At 40.4% G+C, this 21365-nt stretch overlaps 1 protein-coding gene across 4 annotated transcripts in view; it reads left to right on the top strand.

Moving 5' to 3' along the window:
* The window catches only part of LOC113919880 (lymphocyte antigen 75-like), a 129688-nt gene that overhangs the window by 90222 nt on the left and 18101 nt on the right, over nucleotides 1–21365 (top strand). For 2 of the 4 annotated variants that reach the window (XR_003519150.1, XR_003519148.1), the window contains 3 exons: nucleotides 719–841; nucleotides 2746–2913; nucleotides 4600–4879. Coding sequence is in view for 1 of the 4 variants with exons in the window: in XM_027589762.1 (XP_027445563.1) it covers nucleotides 719–841; nucleotides 2746–2913 (291 nt within the window). In the remaining 3 variants the exon portion in view is untranslated. Of the gene's footprint in view, nucleotides 1–718; nucleotides 842–2745; nucleotides 2914–4599; nucleotides 4880–6172; nucleotides 6592–21365 lie in introns of those variants that run through there. The other 2 variants (XR_003519149.1, XM_027589762.1) reach the window with 2 other exon arrangements.

Raw genomic sequence — 21365 nt, 5'->3', positions numbered from 1 at the left:
TTTAGTTCAAGTGCTTGTCACTGTTAATAGGCTTGTCACTGTTGAAGACTATTTGATTCCACTTAGGATTGATTTCCAAGTCTAGTTATTATTTTATTTCTATCCCTTGCCTGTTGATAGTGATAGTACTATTGGCTCTGTGGGTTTAGGGCAATTTATCAAACTTCAAGAGTATTCGATTCCATACTGTACTTAGGAACTTACAATGGGCATAACCAAAACGCTTATGTATAAAATAATATTAAAGGAAATTCTCCCCAAGATCCCAAACCTATTTGCTTTCATTTTCGTTTTAATAGAAGCAAATTTAAAGCTGAGTTATTATACAGAAATGGTTGTTGAGGAGAGTATGCTGAAACACATCTTTCTACAATCATATACCCCACTTCTTATGACTAGCTGTTCATACACAATGATCTCACTGGCAGGCAGTTCCAAGATCAAAATGTTTATCAGGTAAACATTTTGAAGAAACATAAAATTTCTCTATGTAAAGTTTCAACGTGTTTCTAAATTTTTTAGAATCTATTAATGCTATACTTTTAAAAATCTGACACAAATACCAGATTTTCAAAATATTCTCTATGTAACGCTTGAATTTCTCAATGATCTTGATCATGGTAGTTTTTTGTTTTTTTTTTTAATGGCTGTTTGAGAAATATCCACTTCCCTAGTTTGCATAAAGTTAATTAGTTTAGGGTTTGTTTTCCTTCAACAGATCATTCTGCAACTATTGTTACCATAGATGATGAAGATGAAAATAAGTTCGTGAGCAGACTGATAAGGGAAAATAATAATATTACCATGAGAGTTTGGCTTGGATTATCTCAATATTCTTCTGGTAAGTGACATATTTGTGTGCACAGTGTGCAAAGAAAATTCCAACTTGTCCTAAATACCAAGTCAGCCTTGCTAAAGAATGTTAAGTGGTGGTTAATTCAAATGCTCCTTATTGATGAAAAAGCTAGGTCTGCTGGCTGTTTTGGAGACTTATAAATTCCTAATAAATATGTGAGTGACATATTAGTAACGATGGAAAACACTAATGAAATAGAAAATCAGGTTAAATCAATTGGGATGTTCTAGAGGTGTAAGATACTTGGATTGACAACGTATTTTTTTCTCCTACAGCAATATCTGTGCCCCCCAGGCTCCCACAAAGAACTCATGACTTCCTTCCCTTAGAGTTCTAGTGTCTATCGCCTGTGCTTTTGTAGCTTATAACTCTGTTTTTCAGAAGGTTCTCTTCTTGCTGTTCTCTTCCCTCTTGAAACATTTTTACCATAGAGAAAAATTTTCTTAAATGGTTATTTTGTTTTTCAAACAAGCTTAATAAAATTAGAGAGAATTGGTTAAAAAAGATTTGTGGAAGAAATTTTCAAGCAATAATGGATTACTCCAAGCAATAATGGATAAAAGATTTGAGTGAACGTAGAATTGATAAAGAATGAATTAAGAGTACAAATGCAGTAGAATAGGAAGGTTTTTTTTTTACATTTTAAGCTAAGTTGAATTCTAAATAATTGAAATAAATGTGAATCCCAAAATATTAAGTACTTCAAAAAGTGAATGGATTCAAAGTTGGCCATCAAAATGAATTCTAAATTGTGTTTACACTATCACCACAAGGTGGTGCTATCTCAGCTGGAAAATAAAAATGGAGTCATGGTGGGGCACCCCTCCTGGACCCTCTTGACCCTTACTCCCCCGGCACATCTTTAATGATATGAGTTTTTTAGTTGGGGGTGAGGATGCTGACGGGGATTCAGTTCTATCTCTCACACAATCAAAGTGCAAGCATTCTGCACTTTAATCAAAACACCAGATTTTATATCAGTGCTGTCTAATAGAACTTTCTGCAAAGATGGAAATGTTCTATATCAGTGCTGTGTAACAGAGTAGTCACTAGCCACATGGCTACTGAGCACTTGAAATGTGACAAGTACAACTGAAGGACTGATTTATTTTTTTTCATTTTTAATAAGTTTCATTTTAAATAGTTGCATAGCATAGTTCCAAGTAAGTGAGTTGTATGAGTCACATGCCATTTTACCTTAGAAATTTAGAGGCAGCTACCCTATGACCCAGCAATTACACTATTAGGTATTTACTCCAAAAATACAAATGTAGTGATCCCAAAGGGCACCTGCACCCTAATGTTCATGTCAGCAATGTCCACAATAGCCGAACTGTGGAAAGAGCCAAGATGTCCATTGACAGATGAATGGATAAAGAAGATGGCATGTGTCATATCACACACACACACACACACACACACACACACAGACACACACAATGGAATATTACTCAGCCATCAGAAAGGATGAATACTTACCATTTACATTGATGTGGATGGAACTGGAGGGTATTTTGCTGAGCGAAGTAAGTCTATCAGAGAAAGACAATTATCATATGGTTTCACTCATATGTGGAATATAAGAAACAGGGCAGAGGACCGTAGGGGAAGGGAGGGAAAACACAATGAGAAGTCATCAGAGAGGGAGAAAACTATGAGAGACTCTTAACTGAGGGTTGCTGGAGGGGAAGTGGGTGGGGAGATGGGGTAACTGGGTGGTGGGCATTAAGGAGGGCATGTGATGTGATGAGCACTGGGGGTTATATGCAACTGATATAGTATGGAACACTACATCCGAAACTAATGGTGTACTATAAGTTGGCTAATTGAATTTAAATTTAAAAAAAGAAAAGAAATTTAGAGGCAATAAACTTAATTTCTTTCTTTAGATCAGTCTTGGAATTGGTTAGATGGATCAAAAGTGACATTTGTCAAATGGGCAAATAAAAGTAAGAGTGGTGGTGGAAAATGTAGCATTTTGTTAGCTTCAAATGAAACTTGGATAAAAGTTGAATGTTCACAAGGCTACGGAAGAGTTGTCTGCAAAGTTCCTCTGGGTAAGTATGGAACCTGTCCTTAAGGAATGTTTTTTGAGGAACAGGTCAGGAAATAAATGTGCAACTCAGTTATGTGCAAAGTTTTGTACTTGGTCCGAAAGTCCTTATTTAGTCCTTTCTGTATATCCAAAAAACTTGATGAAGCCATGAAGATTTTTTCTGTCAGAAAAATAGATTGCAAGAGATAGAAATGCCAAGATGTCTAAGACTCCCAGATGAAACTACTAGACAGCCTAAAGTTTGTATAATTCTTCCCTAAGAAAAATAGAAGCTGCCAGAGTATTGGGGAACTCATTTCTTTGAATATGTTCTTAAGATGTATTTGATTCTATCAGTCAAATATGTAAAAGCTCAAAGGTCTAATTCTGCAGTCAGTTTGCTTCCTTTCTCCTCGTTCCCATAAAACTCATGGTTAACTTAGCAACAGTGCAAAACTGGACTTAATTATTTAAAATTTCCTGGAAGGAGCATCTATAGGAAGTCATAATTTAAACTTAGATTTCATCATGAATTGATATACAAAATAACCATAAAAATCTTAATTTCATTTCTAGAGAAAAGAGCTATAAATTTTTCACAGCAACAGTTTTGAAGATTTAGCCTAAAAATGTCTTTTTGGTGTATAAATATTAAAGATGAAACCCCAATGCTAGACGATTGGTATTTGTATATTCATGCATTGATTCAGCAAATATTTGGAGTGTCTGCTATACATCATGCCCTGTTTTGTGTGCTGGGTAGGGGGATGGCTACTTTCGATTAGGTTATCAGGGAAGACCTCTAAGAGCAGGAGACACTGAAGCTGAGATCTGAAAGGCCAGCCAAGCAAAGATCAGGGGAAGAGGCACACCAGGCAGAACTACCATTTGGAACAAAGAGCCTAAAGCAGAATGAGCTTGATGAGTGCTCAAGGAAGATCTGAAAGGTAGGCAGGCACCAGACACCCAGGACTCTGGAAGCAAGGGTCAAGAGTTCAGGTTCTATGCTGAGTGAAATGGAAAACAACTGGAAGATTATGGGGGGAGCTGGGGAGCAGGATTATGGTGGCATAAACCAAGAGTTCTGTTTTGGCATTCTGAGCTGTCTATACGGAGAAGAGATATTCATATGGAAGGTCTAGCATGCAGTTGGACATATGAGAGAGAAGAGAGGTCAGCATAGAGATAGTATTTAAAGCAAGGGGACAAACTGAGTCCATCTGGGCAGCATGCAAAGAAGGGGTCTAGGACAGCATTTGAAAATAGCTAGGAGCTAAATGAAGTCATCCTAAAGTCTTAAATTTGCTTTAAAGCAACTAACACTTTATTTGGCCTTAGGTAAGTCAAACACAAAAATTTACAACTTTTAACAATTTGCTATCAAAGTAAGGTAATATGCTGGATGTGATGTTCTTGAAAGGGTCATGGGGAAAGTGAGAATAAAGATAATGCTTTAACTTCTTTAGAAGAAAATTGCTAAAACAATGAATAGGATTTAAATGAAAGGGAAAAGAGTTAAATCTGAAAAGAAAACACTTGAGTGTTTGATGTTGGAGTTTGCATTCTGTGTTAATGCTATGAGACAATCAGGTACTTATTGTGTCTAATTTGTACAGAGGTTACACACGTGACACACAGCCTACTGTATAAATCAATAATGATGAGTTTTATATTCTCTCCTCCAATGTCAAACCTTTTCCTATTCTAGGCCCTGATTACAGAGGAATAACTATCACATTTGCCGTGCTAAGTGTCTTAGCTCTCATCAGTGCACTGGTTTGGTTCCTCTTCCAAAGGAACCGGTCGTACTGGCCAGGCTTCTCTTCAGTTCGATATGAACAAGGAATGAATGAAGATGAGATTATGCTTCCCACTTTCAATGACTAAATTCTTCTAAAAGTTTGCTAATTTGCACTAACGTGTTGGGGAAAATGAGCCATTTTGGTTTTTCCCAGTGTCAGTATTTACTCTGTTCTAAAGTACAAATCGTAAGTACTTTTTCGGTTGTTTAATTGCTGTGCTGGTATCTACAGTGAATTATCCACAAAATGCCATGTTTAAAACTTTACTTAGTAGAATGGAGAACCTTAATAGAATGGAAAAGAACCAAAGCTGGAACCAAAGTCCAAATTATTTATAGGGTAATAAATTTAATGTGCATTTTTCTCTGTAAGAATGTAGTTAGTAACTAGGATATGTATATATGAATAGCACAACTGCTTAGAGACTTAAAATTGGCATGTTATAGGTCATAAATCTCCATTTAGCTTTTAAGAATATTTAACTTAGGGGCGGCACCTCAGTGGCTTAGTCAGTTAAGTGTCCACCTCTTCATCTCAGCTCAGGTCTTGATTTCAGGCTTGTGAGTTCAAGCCCTGCGTAGGGCTCTATGCTGGGTGTGGAGCCTACTTAAAAAAAAATATCCAGCCTGATGTGAAATTTGTACCTCAAGGTAAAAACATAACTGTAAATAATATCAACATTATTTCAAAATAGTCATTTGTAGCATTTAGGAGAAAGTATTAAACAATGAGATATGCTTACTTTTTTACACAGTAAAATAATGCTTTTGGCAAGATGCTTCTTATACTGTTCCAGAGATATTTCATACCAAAATTGTTTAAATGCAAATATTTTGTTTTGTCATAGTTATTCATAAAATAATGGCTTTTAAAGGAGATTTAGTACTTAACATTTTCCTAAAGTGTGAGAACATTGTTTTTAGATTGATTTAGATATACTGTAGCAGTGTGTTTTTTGTCTTTTCTTATGTACAATATATAACTCTTTCCTCTTAAAGGGAACCAGCTAAGGATACAAGTTCTTAAAGATTTCATAATTTTTATGCTTTATATGACATGTCAAATTTGACTAAGAAATTTGTGTTACTTTTTTGCCCTTTTCTGTAAGCTAGAGAAAAGGGGTCTATGAAGGAAATTGTATATCTTGCATTTGTAAAAATGAAAAGTTACAGTGAAACTCTAAACCTTGTGATTACTACTAAAATATTTTAGATGATAAATGATTAAGGAAACACTGTTTTGTGATTATCACTTTAAATTTTACCACCAAGAATATATTTTTAATAATAGTTTCCATTGGACATGATGAATTTTTTATTCAGTGTTTATACTTTAGAATATTTTTCTATAATATTCATAGATTTATTTTAAGATTTAGAGTGTTTATACTATGATAGACTTATAATTTTCTAAGACAGTTTTATTATAGTCTGAAACTATAATATGGTTGTCCTGATATATTTTTATTGAATTTGTTAGACTATTCCTCTTGCCCTGTCATCTGCACAATTTTAGCTGTTAAAGACTTTCTTCAAAGCACTAAATCAACTTGATGTGAAAAATACACCTATGCGGGCTGCCTGGCTGGCTCAGTTGGAAGAGCGTGCAACTCTTGATCTTGGGGTTGTGAATTCGAGCCCCACACTGGGTATAGAGATTACTTAAAAAATAATAAAATAGTAAAATCTTAAAAAAAAAGAAAAGTACAGTTATATACAGTAGTGATACTGTAATAAAGTTGTTTTATTTTTTTAAGTAAAACTGTTGTTGATCCTTGTCAAAAAAATATCTCTATGTTGGGTTGTGTTATGTTAGGCATATAGTATAGCAAAAAATAAGTGTGCAGTTGTTGTAATGCAAGGTATCCTTTATTTAAAGAATAAATGCAATCAGAGGCACCTGGGTTGTTCAGTTGGTTAAGCATCCGACTTGCTTTTAGCTCAGGTCATGATCTCATGGGTTGTGAGATCGAGCCCTGCATCAGGCTCCACTTTCGGTGTTGAGTCTGCTTGGGTTTCTCTCTCCCTCTCCCTCTCCCCCTCCCCCTACTCCCTCTCTCTATCTCAAAATAAATAAATAAACAAAATCTTTTTTAAAAAAAGAATATAATCGGGGCGCCTGAGTGGCTCAGTCGTTAAGCATCTGCCTTCGGCTCAGGTCATGATCCCAGGGTCCTGGGATCGAGCCCTGCATCGGGCTCCCTGCTCCGCGGGAAGCCTGATTCTCCCTCTCTCACTCCCCCTGCTTGTGTTCCTGCTCTTGCTGTCCCTCTCTCTCTCGTCAAATAAATAAATAAAATCTTAAAAAAAAAAGAATATAATCATCCTACATCTCTGAATGTTTGATTTGAGTTTCTTTTTCAGATGCCTTTGACTCAGCAATCCTTAGAAAGTCTTTTAACTATTGGATCAGCAGAAATTCCAATTTTGGCCCACTTACTTCTCATTTTTGGTGCTTCTTCAGAAGATCCTGCCCCCACCACCCAAACCAAGACATTTGTCAGCCACTTCTAAGTCAATAGGTCACATGTTCAGTTCCAGGCTCATATTTCTAACTTCCACTGGACAATCTACCTCAAAGTCCTTCTCAGCATGACCAGAACTGCCCATATTGGGTTCCTTTTCCCATTTTGCCTGTTGCAGCTGTGTCAGAAGAACTGAAGAAGCCTTTTCCAGGCTTCCCTAGCTAATCCAACCCCCACCTGTAGTCTAACAAAATTGGTCTTTCAAAACCAGGTACCTAAAAAAGCAAGTAAATATACTGACTGATCAGGTACAGGGACAAATGTAAAAGTGATACCAGTGATCACCCTCTTTTTCCTCTCTTCACCCCACACACAACATGTCCCCCTCCCTGATCCTAGGGCAAGATGTCGCCATTATCTGGGAGTCCCCCTCTGCACATGACTGCAATAGTTTGGTAACCCCCGATCCTTATGCCACTGCTGAGTTTATGCTAGGGAAAGAGATTCAGATTCCTTTATCTTAGGTTCATTTAATCCTAAAACCCTTTTGGAGAAACGAAGATTTGTTATTAGTTCAGTAATTTTGTCTTGTTTAAGAAGACAAATTTTAACTAGATCTCAAAGGCTTTTTTTTTTTAACTAGACCTCATGATCTATACAAAGTTACATCTAATTCCCTGCATATTCTAAATCAAAGCATTCTTACAATATCTACATTTCAACAGATTTAATATGTGTGTATTTCTCTTTTTTCCAAGCTAAATTCATCACAAGCAGAATTGTAGAAAGTTTTTTTCCAACCAGTTCTACTTCTTATATTCTCTTTCAGTCAATAGCAAGACACCATAGCCCTCTACTCCCAAGCTAGAAACCCAGAATTCATCCTCAAATCCTCTTTTTCTCGTCTCCCTAATCCAACAGTTCTGTGGCTTCTCACAGAGTGGCTGTCTCCATTATCAGCTGTCTTAATGTAGGCCTTTATCGTTTTTCCTGGGTTATTTGCAGCTCCTCATCAGCCCTTCGTCTTCATCCCGTTTTTCCCACTCCTGGGCATACGGGAGCTGAAATACACAGAAGAGGCCTCACTCTGTTTTGGGCCGGAAGTTATCTAGGCCTCCCCCCTATCTCAGGCCAAAAGGGATCTCAGCAATGCTCAGCCCGGGGACCTTCCCCAGGAACCTTATGTGGGCTGACGATCAGCTCTGGGAAGCCCTAGGGTTTAGGTTCCCTGGCCAAATACTCTTTTAATGCAAGGTAAGACCAAGTCAACATTGCTCCAATCGCTAAACAACAGAGAAGGCAAAGTCAGATAAGACTGGACTCCGGAAATTAGGAAAACATTAGTGATCTAAGCCAGTGGAAATGTAGCTAGCAGAGCCAGAATCCAGAGTGAGCTTTGAAGTAAAAGGGAAACTAGAAAATGGGGAAAGTGAAATGCTGCAAAGTACAGTGGAGAAGGAAAGGACAGGGATTGGGTCACAGCTGGAGGGAGGAGGGTTGAAGAAGGTTTTTTTCCAAAGAAGGAGGAAAGTGGTTCACAGGTTTAGAAGCTGAGAGGAAAGAAAACAGAACAAAATCAAACAAAACAAAACAAATCAAAACAAATCTGTCCACAAAGAGTGGACAGAGAGAAGTTAACGATGGAGGGGAGAGAGACGGAGTCATGGAAGAAGATCTTGGGGAAGATGGAGGAGATGGGTGGGCCTAAGCCCACAGAAGGAGGAGCTGGGTTTGGATGGATTGGGGAAGCCTGCCTTCCTCTCCGAGGCCACACAAGGAAGACCTGCGTGGAAGAGAAGGGGAGAGCAGTAAGTACTGAAGATTTTTGTCTATACCTGATGCCCCCCTATCTCTACTGAGTAGAAAGGGAGGTCTGCTGCTGAGAAACGTGAATAGCAAATTGGGTCTTGGCTTGAACAGAGTAATAAAAAATTTGAAATACCTGATCAGAAGAATGGGGGAGGACAATGACCAAGACAAATAAAAGGATCACAGAAAAGGCATACAGGGCCTGGATGAAATTAAAAACCATATATTTGTACTGACAACCATTAGGAAAATTGATTGGTTTCCTCTACCTGTCCTCAGTTACTTCAGTAAAGTTGAGGAACAGGAGTCTGTGAAGAAGAAAGAAGAGACCCCATCCTCAAAAATTAAACATGGAATTACCAGGGGTGCCTGGCTAGCTCAGTCTGTAGAGCACGCAACTCTTGATCTTGCGGTCATGAGTTCAAGCCCCACGTTGGGGCTTGAATTACCACATAATCCAGCAAATCCCACCTCTGGATGTATATTCAAAGGAAATGAGAACAACATCTTGAAGAGATATCTACACTCCCATGTTCACTGCAGCATTATTTACAATAGCCAAGACATAGAAGCAACCTAAGTATTTGTCAGTGGGTGCATGGATTAAAAAAACTTTATATAGATACATATCTCACACATACATACACAGTGGAATATTATTTAGCCATGAGAAAGAAGGAACCTAGCATTTGTGACAACATGGATGAACCTTGAGAGCATTATGCTGAGTGAAATAAGTCAGCATCACAAGAAAAAAAGTTATTTTTAAGAAAAAATTTATAATTATAATGGCAATGGATGTTAACTAAACTCATGGTGATCATTTCATAATATATACAAACATCGAACCATTATGTTGTACACTTGAAATTAATATAATGTTATATGTCAACTTATAACTCAATACAAAGAAAAAAGTAAGACAGAGAAAGACAAATGCTGTATGGTATCACTTATATATGAAATCAAAAACAGCTGAACTCCTAGAAGAGTGTAGAGTTGTGGTTACTAGGGGCTTGAGGGCGGGGGAAATGGGGAGATGTTGGACAAAGTTCCAGTTATAAGATGAAGAAGTTTGGGGGATCTAGTGTGCAGTATAGTGATTATAGCTAATAATGCTGCACTATATATTTAAGGTTCTTCCACATCTTTTAATGACTTGATAGTTCATTTCTTTTTAATGCTGAATAATATTCCATTGTATGAATGTACCACAGTTTGTCCCTCACCTATTGGAGGACATCCTGGTTGCTTTCAGGTTTTAGCAACTGAATAAAACTACTGTAAACATTCATATGCAATTTTTTGTGTGTATGTATGTAAGTTTTCAACTTGTTCAGATAAATACTAGGAAGCACAATTGTTGACGTGTATGGTAGGAATATATTTAGTTTTGCAAGAAGCTTCCAAACTATTGTACCATTTTGCATTTCCACCAGCAGTGAATGAAAGTTCCTTTTGCTCCTCATCGTCAACATTTGGTATGGTCAGTGTTTTGGATTTTAGCCATTCTAATAGGTGTATAGTGATATCCCATTTTTGTTTTAGTCTGCAATTCTTTAGTGACATATGATGTTGAGGGTTTTCATAAGCTTTTTGCCATCTGTATATCTTCTTTGGTGAGGTATCTATTCAGATAATTTGTATATTTTTAAATTGAGTTCTTTGGCTTTTTATTGTTGAATTTAGACTCGATTTTAAAGCACTCTTTTGCTAATGATATGAGGTTATGTCAGGGTCTTACCTAGCCCTGTTTTGTGCATTGTGTGGTCTGGTGCCAGATACCCTCCCCAGTCAATTTACAGTTGTCTAATTTATATATCCATTATAGCAAGCATAGTTTGGGGGTTTTTTTCCTTAAACAACAGAACTTTATTGCTTCACATTTCTGGAGGCTAGAAGTTCAAGGTAGGAGCAGAATTCATCAAGGGCTGTGAAAGCATAGTTTAATGACCCTTAATCCAAGAAACTGGTAACAAATAAAAGTTATCTGAGGGGGGCATCTGGGTGGCTCAGTCAGTTAAGGGTCTGACTTCAGCTCAGGTCATGATCTCAGGGTCCTCCCATCCAGCCGCATGGGGCTCGGTGCTCAGTGGGGAGCCTGCTTCTCCCTCTCCTCTGCCCCTACCACTGCTTGTGCTCTCTCTCTCAAATAAAATAAAATCTTAAAAAAAAAAATAAAAAAGTTGTCTAAGGGACATAGTCCACCCAGAGGAGGCTTTGAAAAGGTTTCTGACCATTAGAGCCAAAGGAGGAATCTAGCAGACACTTTAACCAAGTGATCAAAACTAGTGGCACCAATATGACGCAGATCGACACGGGGTCTCTCCTGGGCAGGACACATCACTTCTGTGGTACTCTCGCCAAACAAACAAAAAAACCTGAATCCTGTTATTCCAATCTCCTTTAAGAGGGAACCTAAGACAAACCAAAACTGAAGGACATGCTACAACGTGTCCAGTACTCTTCAAACGAGATGGGTGAAAGACAGACAACGACAGAGGAAATGTCCCACATTAAAGGACACTAAGGAGACATCTCGATGCCATATATAATGATGGATTGGATTTTAGAACAGAAAAAGATCATTAGGGGGACAACGGATGAGATGTGGTAAGGGCTGTAGATCAGTGAATAGTATTATACCAGTTTTAATTTCCTGGCTTTGACCATTTTACTGAGGAGTTACATACGATGTTAATATTTAGAGAAGCTGGCTGAAGGGTTACGGAAATTCTTCGGACTCTTTTTGTAAAATTTTTGAGAGTCCGAAATTATGCCAGTTCAAATGACAAGTTTCAAATACCAGAGAGAGACGGGGAAGAGGCGGCGCGCAGGCGGGCTCTCGCAGCCGGGTCAGCCCCGGGCTGGCCCCCTGCCCTCCCCCTCGCCTTTCTCTCCCCCCTCCCCCCGCCTCCGCCGGCCGCGTGGGCGGGTTGGTCCGCGCCCCGCAGTGCCGAGGAGCACCGCCCTCGGCGTCCGCAGCCGCCGTCATGCCCCGGCCCGCGCTGCCCGCTATCCTGCTGCTGTTGGGGGGCCTGGTCACCGCCGCCGTCGCGGGTGAGCTGCCCCCCTGCCCCGTTCCCTCCCCGGGAGCCCGACCCCGACCGGTCGCCTTCACCCCCTGCCCAGCGGTGGCTGCAGCCATCCGAGGGTCTCGCCCTGCCCTGCGCGCCCAGCGCGTGCGCCCCCGGGGCCCTGCGTCCGGCCACCACCCGCCCCGCGCGCCCCCCAACCCCCCCCCCCGCCGGGCAGCGGGTTCTGAGAGCGCGCCCCGGGGAAGGGCTCGCCGAGGACCCGAGCGTGCCCTCGCTCCCCCACCGTGCCCCCAGCCTCGGCACAGACCCCACTCGCGGGGAGGGTCCCCAACCGGGGAGCTCGTTGACGGCAGAGCGATGGGACTTAGAGCCCCACACCAGGGTAGTTTCGGGGCCATTTGGGGCTGAGATGAGGAGCGGGGTAGTTGGCTGCGGAGATTTCCCCTCTGCGCAGCGGGGGCGGGGGCTTGGGGGAGGGGGGAGGAAGCGGGCCCTCCGCTCGCCGCCCTGTTTGTCCCGCTGCTTGGTGTTCAAGTTGTTGAAACAGGAAAACAGTTCAGCCAAATAACCCCTGGATCGAAGCGGGACGTGAACAGGCGAAGTTTGGATTCCTCTTTTAAGTCGTGTGATTTTAAAAAAAAAGTCTTTAAGTCTGCTCTGCTGTTAAGCAAGTGTCACCTGAAAAATTATACATGATTAGTCAAGTCATTTCCCAAATGACTCCTGAGGAAAATAGACAATTCTGTTGACTATGGGGGGGGGGGGGGTTTGTGTGTTTTTAACAAGTTTTTCGTACAAGCATGTCAAAAATATTGAATGGGGGAAAGACTTCCATCCAAAACTGCTACTGATGAAACAATTCTAGGAATTAACAAAATAAACAAGAACTGAGTGAATCCTTGTGTGGGTTTGAATAAAATGCTTATGCAAGTGTTTTGTTTTTTTGGTTCTTGGGGTTTTTTCCCCCCCCCTTGAATTTCACTGTCATTTTCCAAGTTTCTCCGGGAAGCCTGCTGACAGGGATCTATCTCTCTGCTGGGGGCAGCAGTACGGTAAGCAGCTCAGAACTTGTCCCCAACTCAAAGTTCCTTTCCTGGAAGCTCTTGTGGGTCAGCATTTATGACTAGTTATGCCATCTGCTGCCTATGGAGGAGCAGAAACAAGATGTGCTGATTTTCACACTTCATACTGAGCACGTTCATTTTCTCTAAGACAAGGCTGGGCGGTTTTGAGACCCCCCCATCCACACCCTCATATGTTTGCCAGTAACATCTGATGGCCTGTTTAACCCACCTTCTGGGTTGCCATGCCTTCAGACTTCAGGTTAGTCAAAATACACTTCTCTTGTCACATTTAAAAAAAAAATTCCGTTTCTAGATGGTGATATCTCTCTTTTTCAGAGAAGCTGTTTTGAACAGTAAAACAGCACAGGCTATCTTTGGAAAAATTTGTTCTTTTTTCCTAAGTACGGTACAGTTAAACAGGCTTTTCAAGAGCTTAAGAGGTGCATGTTGAATAAGTTAATGGGGGTAATTAACCAGCTTCTATCAGGAGGCTTTGAGGATTAATTTAGAAAGAGCATGAGCTTTGGAGTTAGGTACAAACCCTATGGCCTTGATCAAGTTACCTAACTCTGCACTTGGAGATAATACCCTGTAGGACTATCACCAGCATTAAGCATACCTCTTGCAGGCATGCTAATTCTTGGTGTCCTTCCCTCTGTTCTCTTCCTACAAAATGAAGGGTAATTATTGCGACTAGAGAACATCCTGAGTGCCATTTTATGTGGGTTGGGTATTTGTGGTTACTGAGCACATTCACATTCATGTTGATGATAGAGGGCTGAAAAACTATGCTTTTCATCACAGTACTTCACAATGTCTTACCCAGACAAGATCAGGAATCATATTACACTTAGAACTAAGTCAAGAAAGAGCTTTTCAAGGTTATCACAAAATTAGCTGACTGGCAAGATCTTAACAGAAAAGCTCCCATGGTATTGCATGAAGTATAAGTTTAATGTTGAAGAGGCAATCATTGTTATTGTTCTCTGCTATTTTGGAGTTTATTAACGTAAGTGATCTTATGTTCTTAATCATTATCTTGAAAATCACGATGAACAAACCATTGTTTAAATTCCCAAGTAAGGTTCCATGGCATCCCTTTTAAAAAGTTCTTCCGCAATTGTGCCTTTTTACATTGTAGGTGATCAGTGTTGTTTACTGGGTAGGTGATTTCCCATGGGTGGCATGAGATGAGTGAATATAAGCTTGTTCAGAGTAAGTCCTCATTCTGTGGTCATCAAGTGGATCAGAATCTGGGTTACGAATTTTGAATTGCCACAGCCTACAAGCCCTAGATGAGCCCCTGCCTTCCTTGCTGACGTTATCTTTTACGACTCTTTTTGCTGTTCACTCTGTTTATCCACACTGATCCCCTGGGGACTCAACCACCTGCAGGCTCTTCTGCCCAGACTGTCCTCCCCTTCCCCTGTCCTTGGCATGGCTGCCCCCACCCACATTATTCAAATCTCTGTTCATATGTCACCTCAGGCCCTCCCTGAACACCCCATATTCTCTATCACATGCCCATAGTTTATCTTCTTTGAAGCACTTAACACTATCTGAATGCATCTTGTTTATTTATCATTTTCTTGCTTGTCTTTCCCCTTACCAGAAGGAAGATAGATAATAGCAGAGACTTTACTATCTTAGGAATTTTTGTTTTGAGTTGTGTTTTTGCACTGTATTCTAATTTATAATAAAAGGACCAAGAATTTTAGATGAATGATTTTAAAAGTAAGGGGGATAATGGGATTTCAGTTTCTTTCAAATTATTTTACTTCTGTCATGAACTGATTTCAGAATTGAATTCAAAGCATTAAATCATTTAATCTATTGATGTGATTTTGTCTAATTCTTTTTTTTTTAAAGATTTAATTTGTCAGAGAGAGAGCGTGCGACCGCACAAGCAGGGGGAGGGGCAAGCAGAGGGAGAAGCAGGCTACCCGCTGTGCCAGGAGCCCCATGCAGGACTGGGTTCCAGGACTTGACCGGAGTGGAAGACAGACTCTTAACCCACTGACCCACCCAGGCGTCCCTGACTTTTTCTAGTTCTTGTAAACGGCACCGTGATGTTTCGGGGGAAATTATCTCAGATAAATTTTTATAAATTTTGAAACATTTCATAAATATTTCTTTTTCTTCTAATGAAAAAGTGAAATTACAGTTAGGTATTATTTGAGGGTGTCTTTCATTGTTGAGAAGCATTCAAAAATGTGCTTCTGTGTTGAAAACTAGTTTTGCAACAGGGTTATTGTCCACAATTTTTTATGATACATATCAAGTATTTATTTGTGGGTTATTTTGGATTTTGAGGGCAAATCTTGAGATTGAATCTCTAAGAAAACAGACCAGTGATGCCCAGTGAGAAAGGGTCAGAGTCACACCGGCACCCGCATTCTGTAAATAAATCCCATGACAGCTCTCTGCAGAGGGACTGAAGGGGAGAAGATGGAGGTGGACATCCTGGAAGGTGGGTTGGGGAGAGTGATGGGGCAAGGGAATGGAGTGTCAGAGTGGCTGAACTTCCGAGTGATTCAGGGAGATCTTGCAGCCCAGAGTACGGCCACAGGCTCTCTAGATCAGTCAGGGACATAGAGCCCCACTCCTGCCTCCGTTCGTAATAAACATAATGAACAGCCCCTCTCCTTTCTCTGTCTCTGCCACAGTTGCTCTTGCGGAAGCTAAGTCACTGTGACTCATATCTTAATGGGCGAGGGGCAAATGTTTTGTTATTGACCAGGGGAAAAACTGCAGTCTTTGCCTTCAATTTGTTAACATTCAGAACAAGTTATTTCCCAAGGATCACTTCCTCTTATGCTGTGCCTGGTTGCTTAAGAAACGAAATTATAAGGGAACAGAGAGTTCTGCTAGAACTGACTGGTAGTGCCAAATATTCTTGTAGATATGCCATTTTATTCTTTAGCACATGGTAATTTAGGCAGAGGATCTATATAGAAACTTTTGGAATCTGGGGTGCCTGGGCGGCTCAGTTGTTAGGCGTCTGCCTTCGGCTCAGGTCATGATCCTGGGGTCCTGGGATCAAGCCCTGCATTGGGCTCCCTGCTCAACAGGAAGCCTGCTTCTCTCCCCTCCCCCCCCCCCCCCCCCCCCCCCCCCGCTTGTGTTCCCTCTCTGGCTGTGTCTCTCCCTGTAAAATAAATAAACAAAATCTTTAAAAAAAATAGAAAAAGAAACTTTTGGAATCTCAAGTACAAGTCTTAAAAATTTTCATCAGGCTCCTAAATTTCTGTATATATTGAGTCAATAGAATTATAAAGTCATCAAACCCATAAAGAGTCACTTAGGTGCATTATTAATAACCTATCTTTCAGGACAGCTGTGAAGAAGTAAGAGTAATAGAAAAGCACTTTACAGAGAGCATTGTGTGTGTGTGTGTGTGTGTGTGTGGTGTGAAGTATATTTGTTGAAATATATTTTTATAGAAGATATTACAGAACCTCTAATTGAAAACTCATGGCAGTATTTTGGGGAGGCAGGTTTTTAATGAGAATGGGGTTATAGCAGAGATAACTTTTAGCATCGAAGAAGGCTGAGCTTAGCTTTCTGCTCATGAAGTGCATGAGCTTCAATAGCCTTCCTCACACAAAAGGAATCAGCCTCTTCTTGAACACGTTTCTTCTCAAAGTAAAAAGAGATGTCTTAAGTAGGGCGTAGAGCTTGTTTCTGGGCCACACACTGACCGGTAGCATGACAAGAAGGGTTCGGTGGTGAATTAACCGGGATTACTACTAATGCTGAAATGAACCTAAGGAGAAAGCAGTTGAAAATTTTGAGGAAGTGAAGTTAGCAGTTTGTTTTGTATTTTTCTGCCTATAGCTTCTTAATTTTTTTTTTTTTTTTTGGTCTTCCCATGTATTGCTTACTGAATTATTCAACAGAGGTCTTTGAGTTGCTGCAGTCACCCTCATCGTTCTCATCCTCATTCCCATCTCAGGGGCCCACGTTGGCTATTCCCTGTCTGACCCAGATTTCCACAGGGCTTTTTTCCTTCAGCTCATTTCAGACTTTTTATATGTCACCTTGATGATGAGTCGTTCTTAGACACCTTTCTAAAAGTGTAGCTCTAACCCCTACCCTAGACCCAGGATCTTGCTTCTCTGTTTTAACTTGACTCCTCAGTATTTATCACCGTCTTTGGTTGCTCGTCTCCAACGTGGCCCCAACGATTCTTGCCTGCTGGTAGCCGTAGTTTTGTGTAGCTCACCCCAGCACTGAATAGGGGTGACCTATGTAACCAATAGGATATTGCAGAAATAACAGAGTGTGTCTCTTAAGGCTGGATTAGAATCATTTGCTCTGAGAGAAGCCACCTGCCATGTCATAGGGACCCTCAAGCAACCCTGTGAAGAAGTCCACATGGTGAGAAACTGGGCCTCCTACCTTTGGCCAGCACCAACCCACTGTCCATATGAAGGAGCCTTCTGGGAAGCTTGTCCTCCAACCCCAGTTCAGTGTTCAGATGGATGCGGCCCTGGCGAATAGCTTGACTGCAGCTTCATGGGAAACTCCGAGCCAGAATCACCCAGCTAGGTAGCTGCTTCCAAATGCCTGACCCAGAGAAACTCTGTGAGATAATAAAGGTTTTGTTGTTGTTGTTGTTGTTTTAAGTTGCTAATTTGTTACATAGCCATAGATTGCTAAGATATCATCTAAATATAGAACACCATCTAACATAGCTTGCCTTTGTGTATCAGCCTCAACTAGAATATAAGCTCCAGGATGGCAGGATTTTTTTTCCTTTTTGTTCACTGTGGCATCTAGCACCTAGAACACCTTTCTCACAACAACCCCCATGAAAATAAGTACTGTTATTATCCCTGTGTTACAAAGAAGGAAACTAGGGCACAGTGACATTAAGTAACATGTCCAGGATGATGTGGTCAGAGCCAGACTTCTCCACAGCTTAGTGTTCTTACCAGAACCCTGCCCTTGTTCTAGTCTCTGCATGCTATCTTGTGTTATGTACAAGACGCTGTGATAGTTATTATTGAGGGTACACTGAGCTTTAAGAAATTGTCTCTGTTGTCATGCACTTAACAGTCCAATTGGGAAAACGGTAAATATCAGATAACTGTCATTCAGGGCAGGATTTGATCCCTGCCATATGAAAGTGTGTTGCTCATCAAAGGGTAACACAGCTCCTTTTCCAAGAATAATGGCTGCCTGTGGTTCTTATGCATAGGTCTCCATGGTTTGTGCCATCTTACTCAGTGCTCTAGTAGCCACAGCTAATCAAAACAGCGATAACTACCTAAACCAAAGGATGACCGTTCTAGGTTAGACAGCAGCTCAAGGGAGTTCCTGGTATAAAAACCCTGTGAGGCCTGTTCACTGAGATAGAATCTTCAGATTTCTTATTATCCCATGTATCCTTACAAAAAATCTCTATCATTTGGAGTAACCTGAGCAAGTCTTTAGTCCTTGTAACCAGAAGGGCGTCTCATCCATGGTGTAATGCAAAGTCCTGTGGAAGTTCAGAGGAGAGAACTGACCTGGGAGCTGCCTCTGAAATAAGAGTATACTTTAACCAATAGGTAGTTCAGAAAGCAGAGTTATAAAGCTTTCACAGAGCATAAGAACTACAAGTGTACAAAGAAAGAATTTATAAATTTACATCATTTGGTATTGATTATATTTTTGTGTATTCAATAGACTTTATTCCCTATAAACCATATTGCAAAAAATATTTTTTATATTCTTATTATCAGTAGGAAATTTTATGTGTAGCTTTGACTAGAAATAATATGACAGCATTTGTCAACTTGTGATTCAAGAACTTCCAGTGATATGGGAAGGTGTTTCAGGTGTCATCAAACATGGTAGTGGAGTCTGTTTCCATTTAAGGTTTTTTTTTTTTTAATTCTCTAAGGATAAAGAAAAGGCAACAAAAGTAATCAGAAGAAAATAGAAGAAAAAAAAAGAGAAGAAAATCAAAATTTGCCTTTGACAGCATCTGCCCTTATGACTTTGTATTTGAGTTTCATTCTGGAAATGACTGTTTTGTGTATCATGTCTTAACACAGAAAACAGTATGTGATCGGAGGAAGGAGAGGGGGAAGAGACCTGCCTCCCTCACTCAGTCAATACTGGACTCTTTACTAGGTGCTTGTCATTTTGCTTTCTGTGGTACTACTTCTGTTTTAGAATTTCTTTTCCTTTTTCCTTTTGTACATGGCAAACTCCTTTGTCCTGTAAGTTGTAGCTCGAGTTATTTCCTTCTTTTTGAAATGTTTCTTAACTTTACAAGTTATTTACTCTTTCTTTTATTGTCTTGCGTAGTATTTTACGTGTCATACCTTTGTAACATCTGTTCTGTGTATGTGTCGGACTCTCCCATCAGACTGAGCACTTTATGCGAAGGACTCCTTCCTCTTTATCTCTCTTTCTCCTTATCCCTTAGCACTGACCATTATATCGGACATACAGGAGATGCTCAGCGAATGTTTGCTAGATGGGTGGTGGGTAGATGGATGAACAATTATTAATAACTTGTTCAAAGGTGTGAAAAGGGAACTCTGCTTCTGGCTATCAACGAGTGGGGAGAACAACTGGAAAGTCGAGATGAAATTCCATACAAATCGTAATTGCAGGCTGCAGAGAGCCGCTATGGCTGTTTGTTGAGGTGAGCCCAGTATTGTGTGTATTAACTTTTCCCCCTAGGAGAGTTGCCAAAATCTTAAGCAGCTAAAGGAAGAACAGAGTTTTGGGCAGCCTCATGGTGTTAAGGAGACAAAAATTTGAGTTTTAACTTGCCAAAGAAGAGAGGCTGTACTTAGTCTCCAGGCTTTCTTTGGGATCCGTGGATATTGAGCCTCCCAAAGGCTAGAACACCTCCCCAGGTCAACTCAAATCCTGACTGTACTAAGGTAATTGTCAATACCAAAGCTTCCTACCAGAGTCCCTTCTAGAGCCTCTGCATTTTTTCCTCCACAGTGTCTGGTAATTGATCAAAAAAACAAACAAAAAACAAAACCCATACCAGGCATAACAAGTAATAGGCCAAAGGAGAAAAGAAAAATAGACCAAAAGGCAACCCAGAAATTAGAGTTATCAGAAATGGACTTTAAAATAACTAATAAGTTCAAGAATATATACAATAAAATTGAGATTTTTGGGCGCCTGGGTAGCTCAGTCGTTAAGCCGCTGCCTTCAGCTCAGGTCATGATCCCAGGGTCCTGGGATCGAGCCCCGCATTGGGCTCCCTGCTCCGCGGGAAGCCTGCTTCTCCCTCTCCCACTCCCCCTGCTTGTGTTCCTGCTCTCGCTGTGTCTCTGTCTCTGTCAGATAAATAAAATCTTTAATAAATAAATAAAATTGAGAATTTCAGCAGAGGTCCAGAAACTACAAAAATATAAACAAATTGGAATTCCATAACTGAAAAAACACTGACATTATGAACTCAATAGATGAGTAGAACAGCAGATTTGTTAAAACCTAAAGAGTAGATTAGTAAACCAGAGGGGTGCCTGGGTGGCTCAGTCGTTAAGCATCTGCCTTTGGCTCAGGTCATGATCCCAGGGTCCTGGGATCGAGCCCCACATCAGGCTCAGTGGGGAGCCTGCCGCTCCCACTCCTCTGCTTGTGTTCCCTCTCTCCCTGTGTCTCTCTCTGTCAAATAAATAAAATCTCTTTAAAAAAAAAAAAGATTAGTAAACCAGAAGGAACAAGATTATAGTATGGAGAGCCAAAAGTATTAAAAAGATGGAAAGGAGCAAAGGGAATATTTGGGACATGGTGAAAAGTCTAACATAAACATAATTTGAGTCCCAGAAAGGGAGGAGAGAGAAAATAGAATAGAAGTGTTATTTGAAGTAACAATGGTCAAGAACTTTACAAAAGAGACCAATGAAAATAAGCCATAGATTCAATAAGTACACTGAATTATTAGCAGGATTTAAAACACACACACACACACACACACACACACACACACACACACTCAGCATACCACTTTCAAACTGCTAAAAAACAAAGAAAAGATCTTGCAAGCGGCCAGAAAGAGCAACAATCAGACCGCTGATTTCTCAATTAGAATGATGGAAGTCAAAACAATAAAATTACATCTTAATAAAAGATAAGCTGACAATCTAGAATTCTGTACTTGCAAAAATATCCTTCAAATGTGAAGGCAGTATAAAGATATTTGCAGAAAATCAAAAACTGAGGGAGTTTGTAATAGACCTGTACTTAAAGAAACACCAGAGGGTGGAGGATCAAGATGGCAGAGTAGGAGGAGCCTGAGCTCAACTCCTTCCATGGACCCGGCAAGGTTATAA

The sequence above is a fragment of the Zalophus californianus genome, chromosome 3, assembly GCF_009762305.2.
Source record: "Zalophus californianus isolate mZalCal1 chromosome 3, mZalCal1.pri.v2, whole genome shotgun sequence".
NCBI classification, from domain to species: domain Eukaryota; kingdom Metazoa; phylum Chordata; class Mammalia; order Carnivora; family Otariidae; genus Zalophus; species Zalophus californianus.
This window is presented reverse-complemented; position numbering and strand designations above follow the sequence as displayed.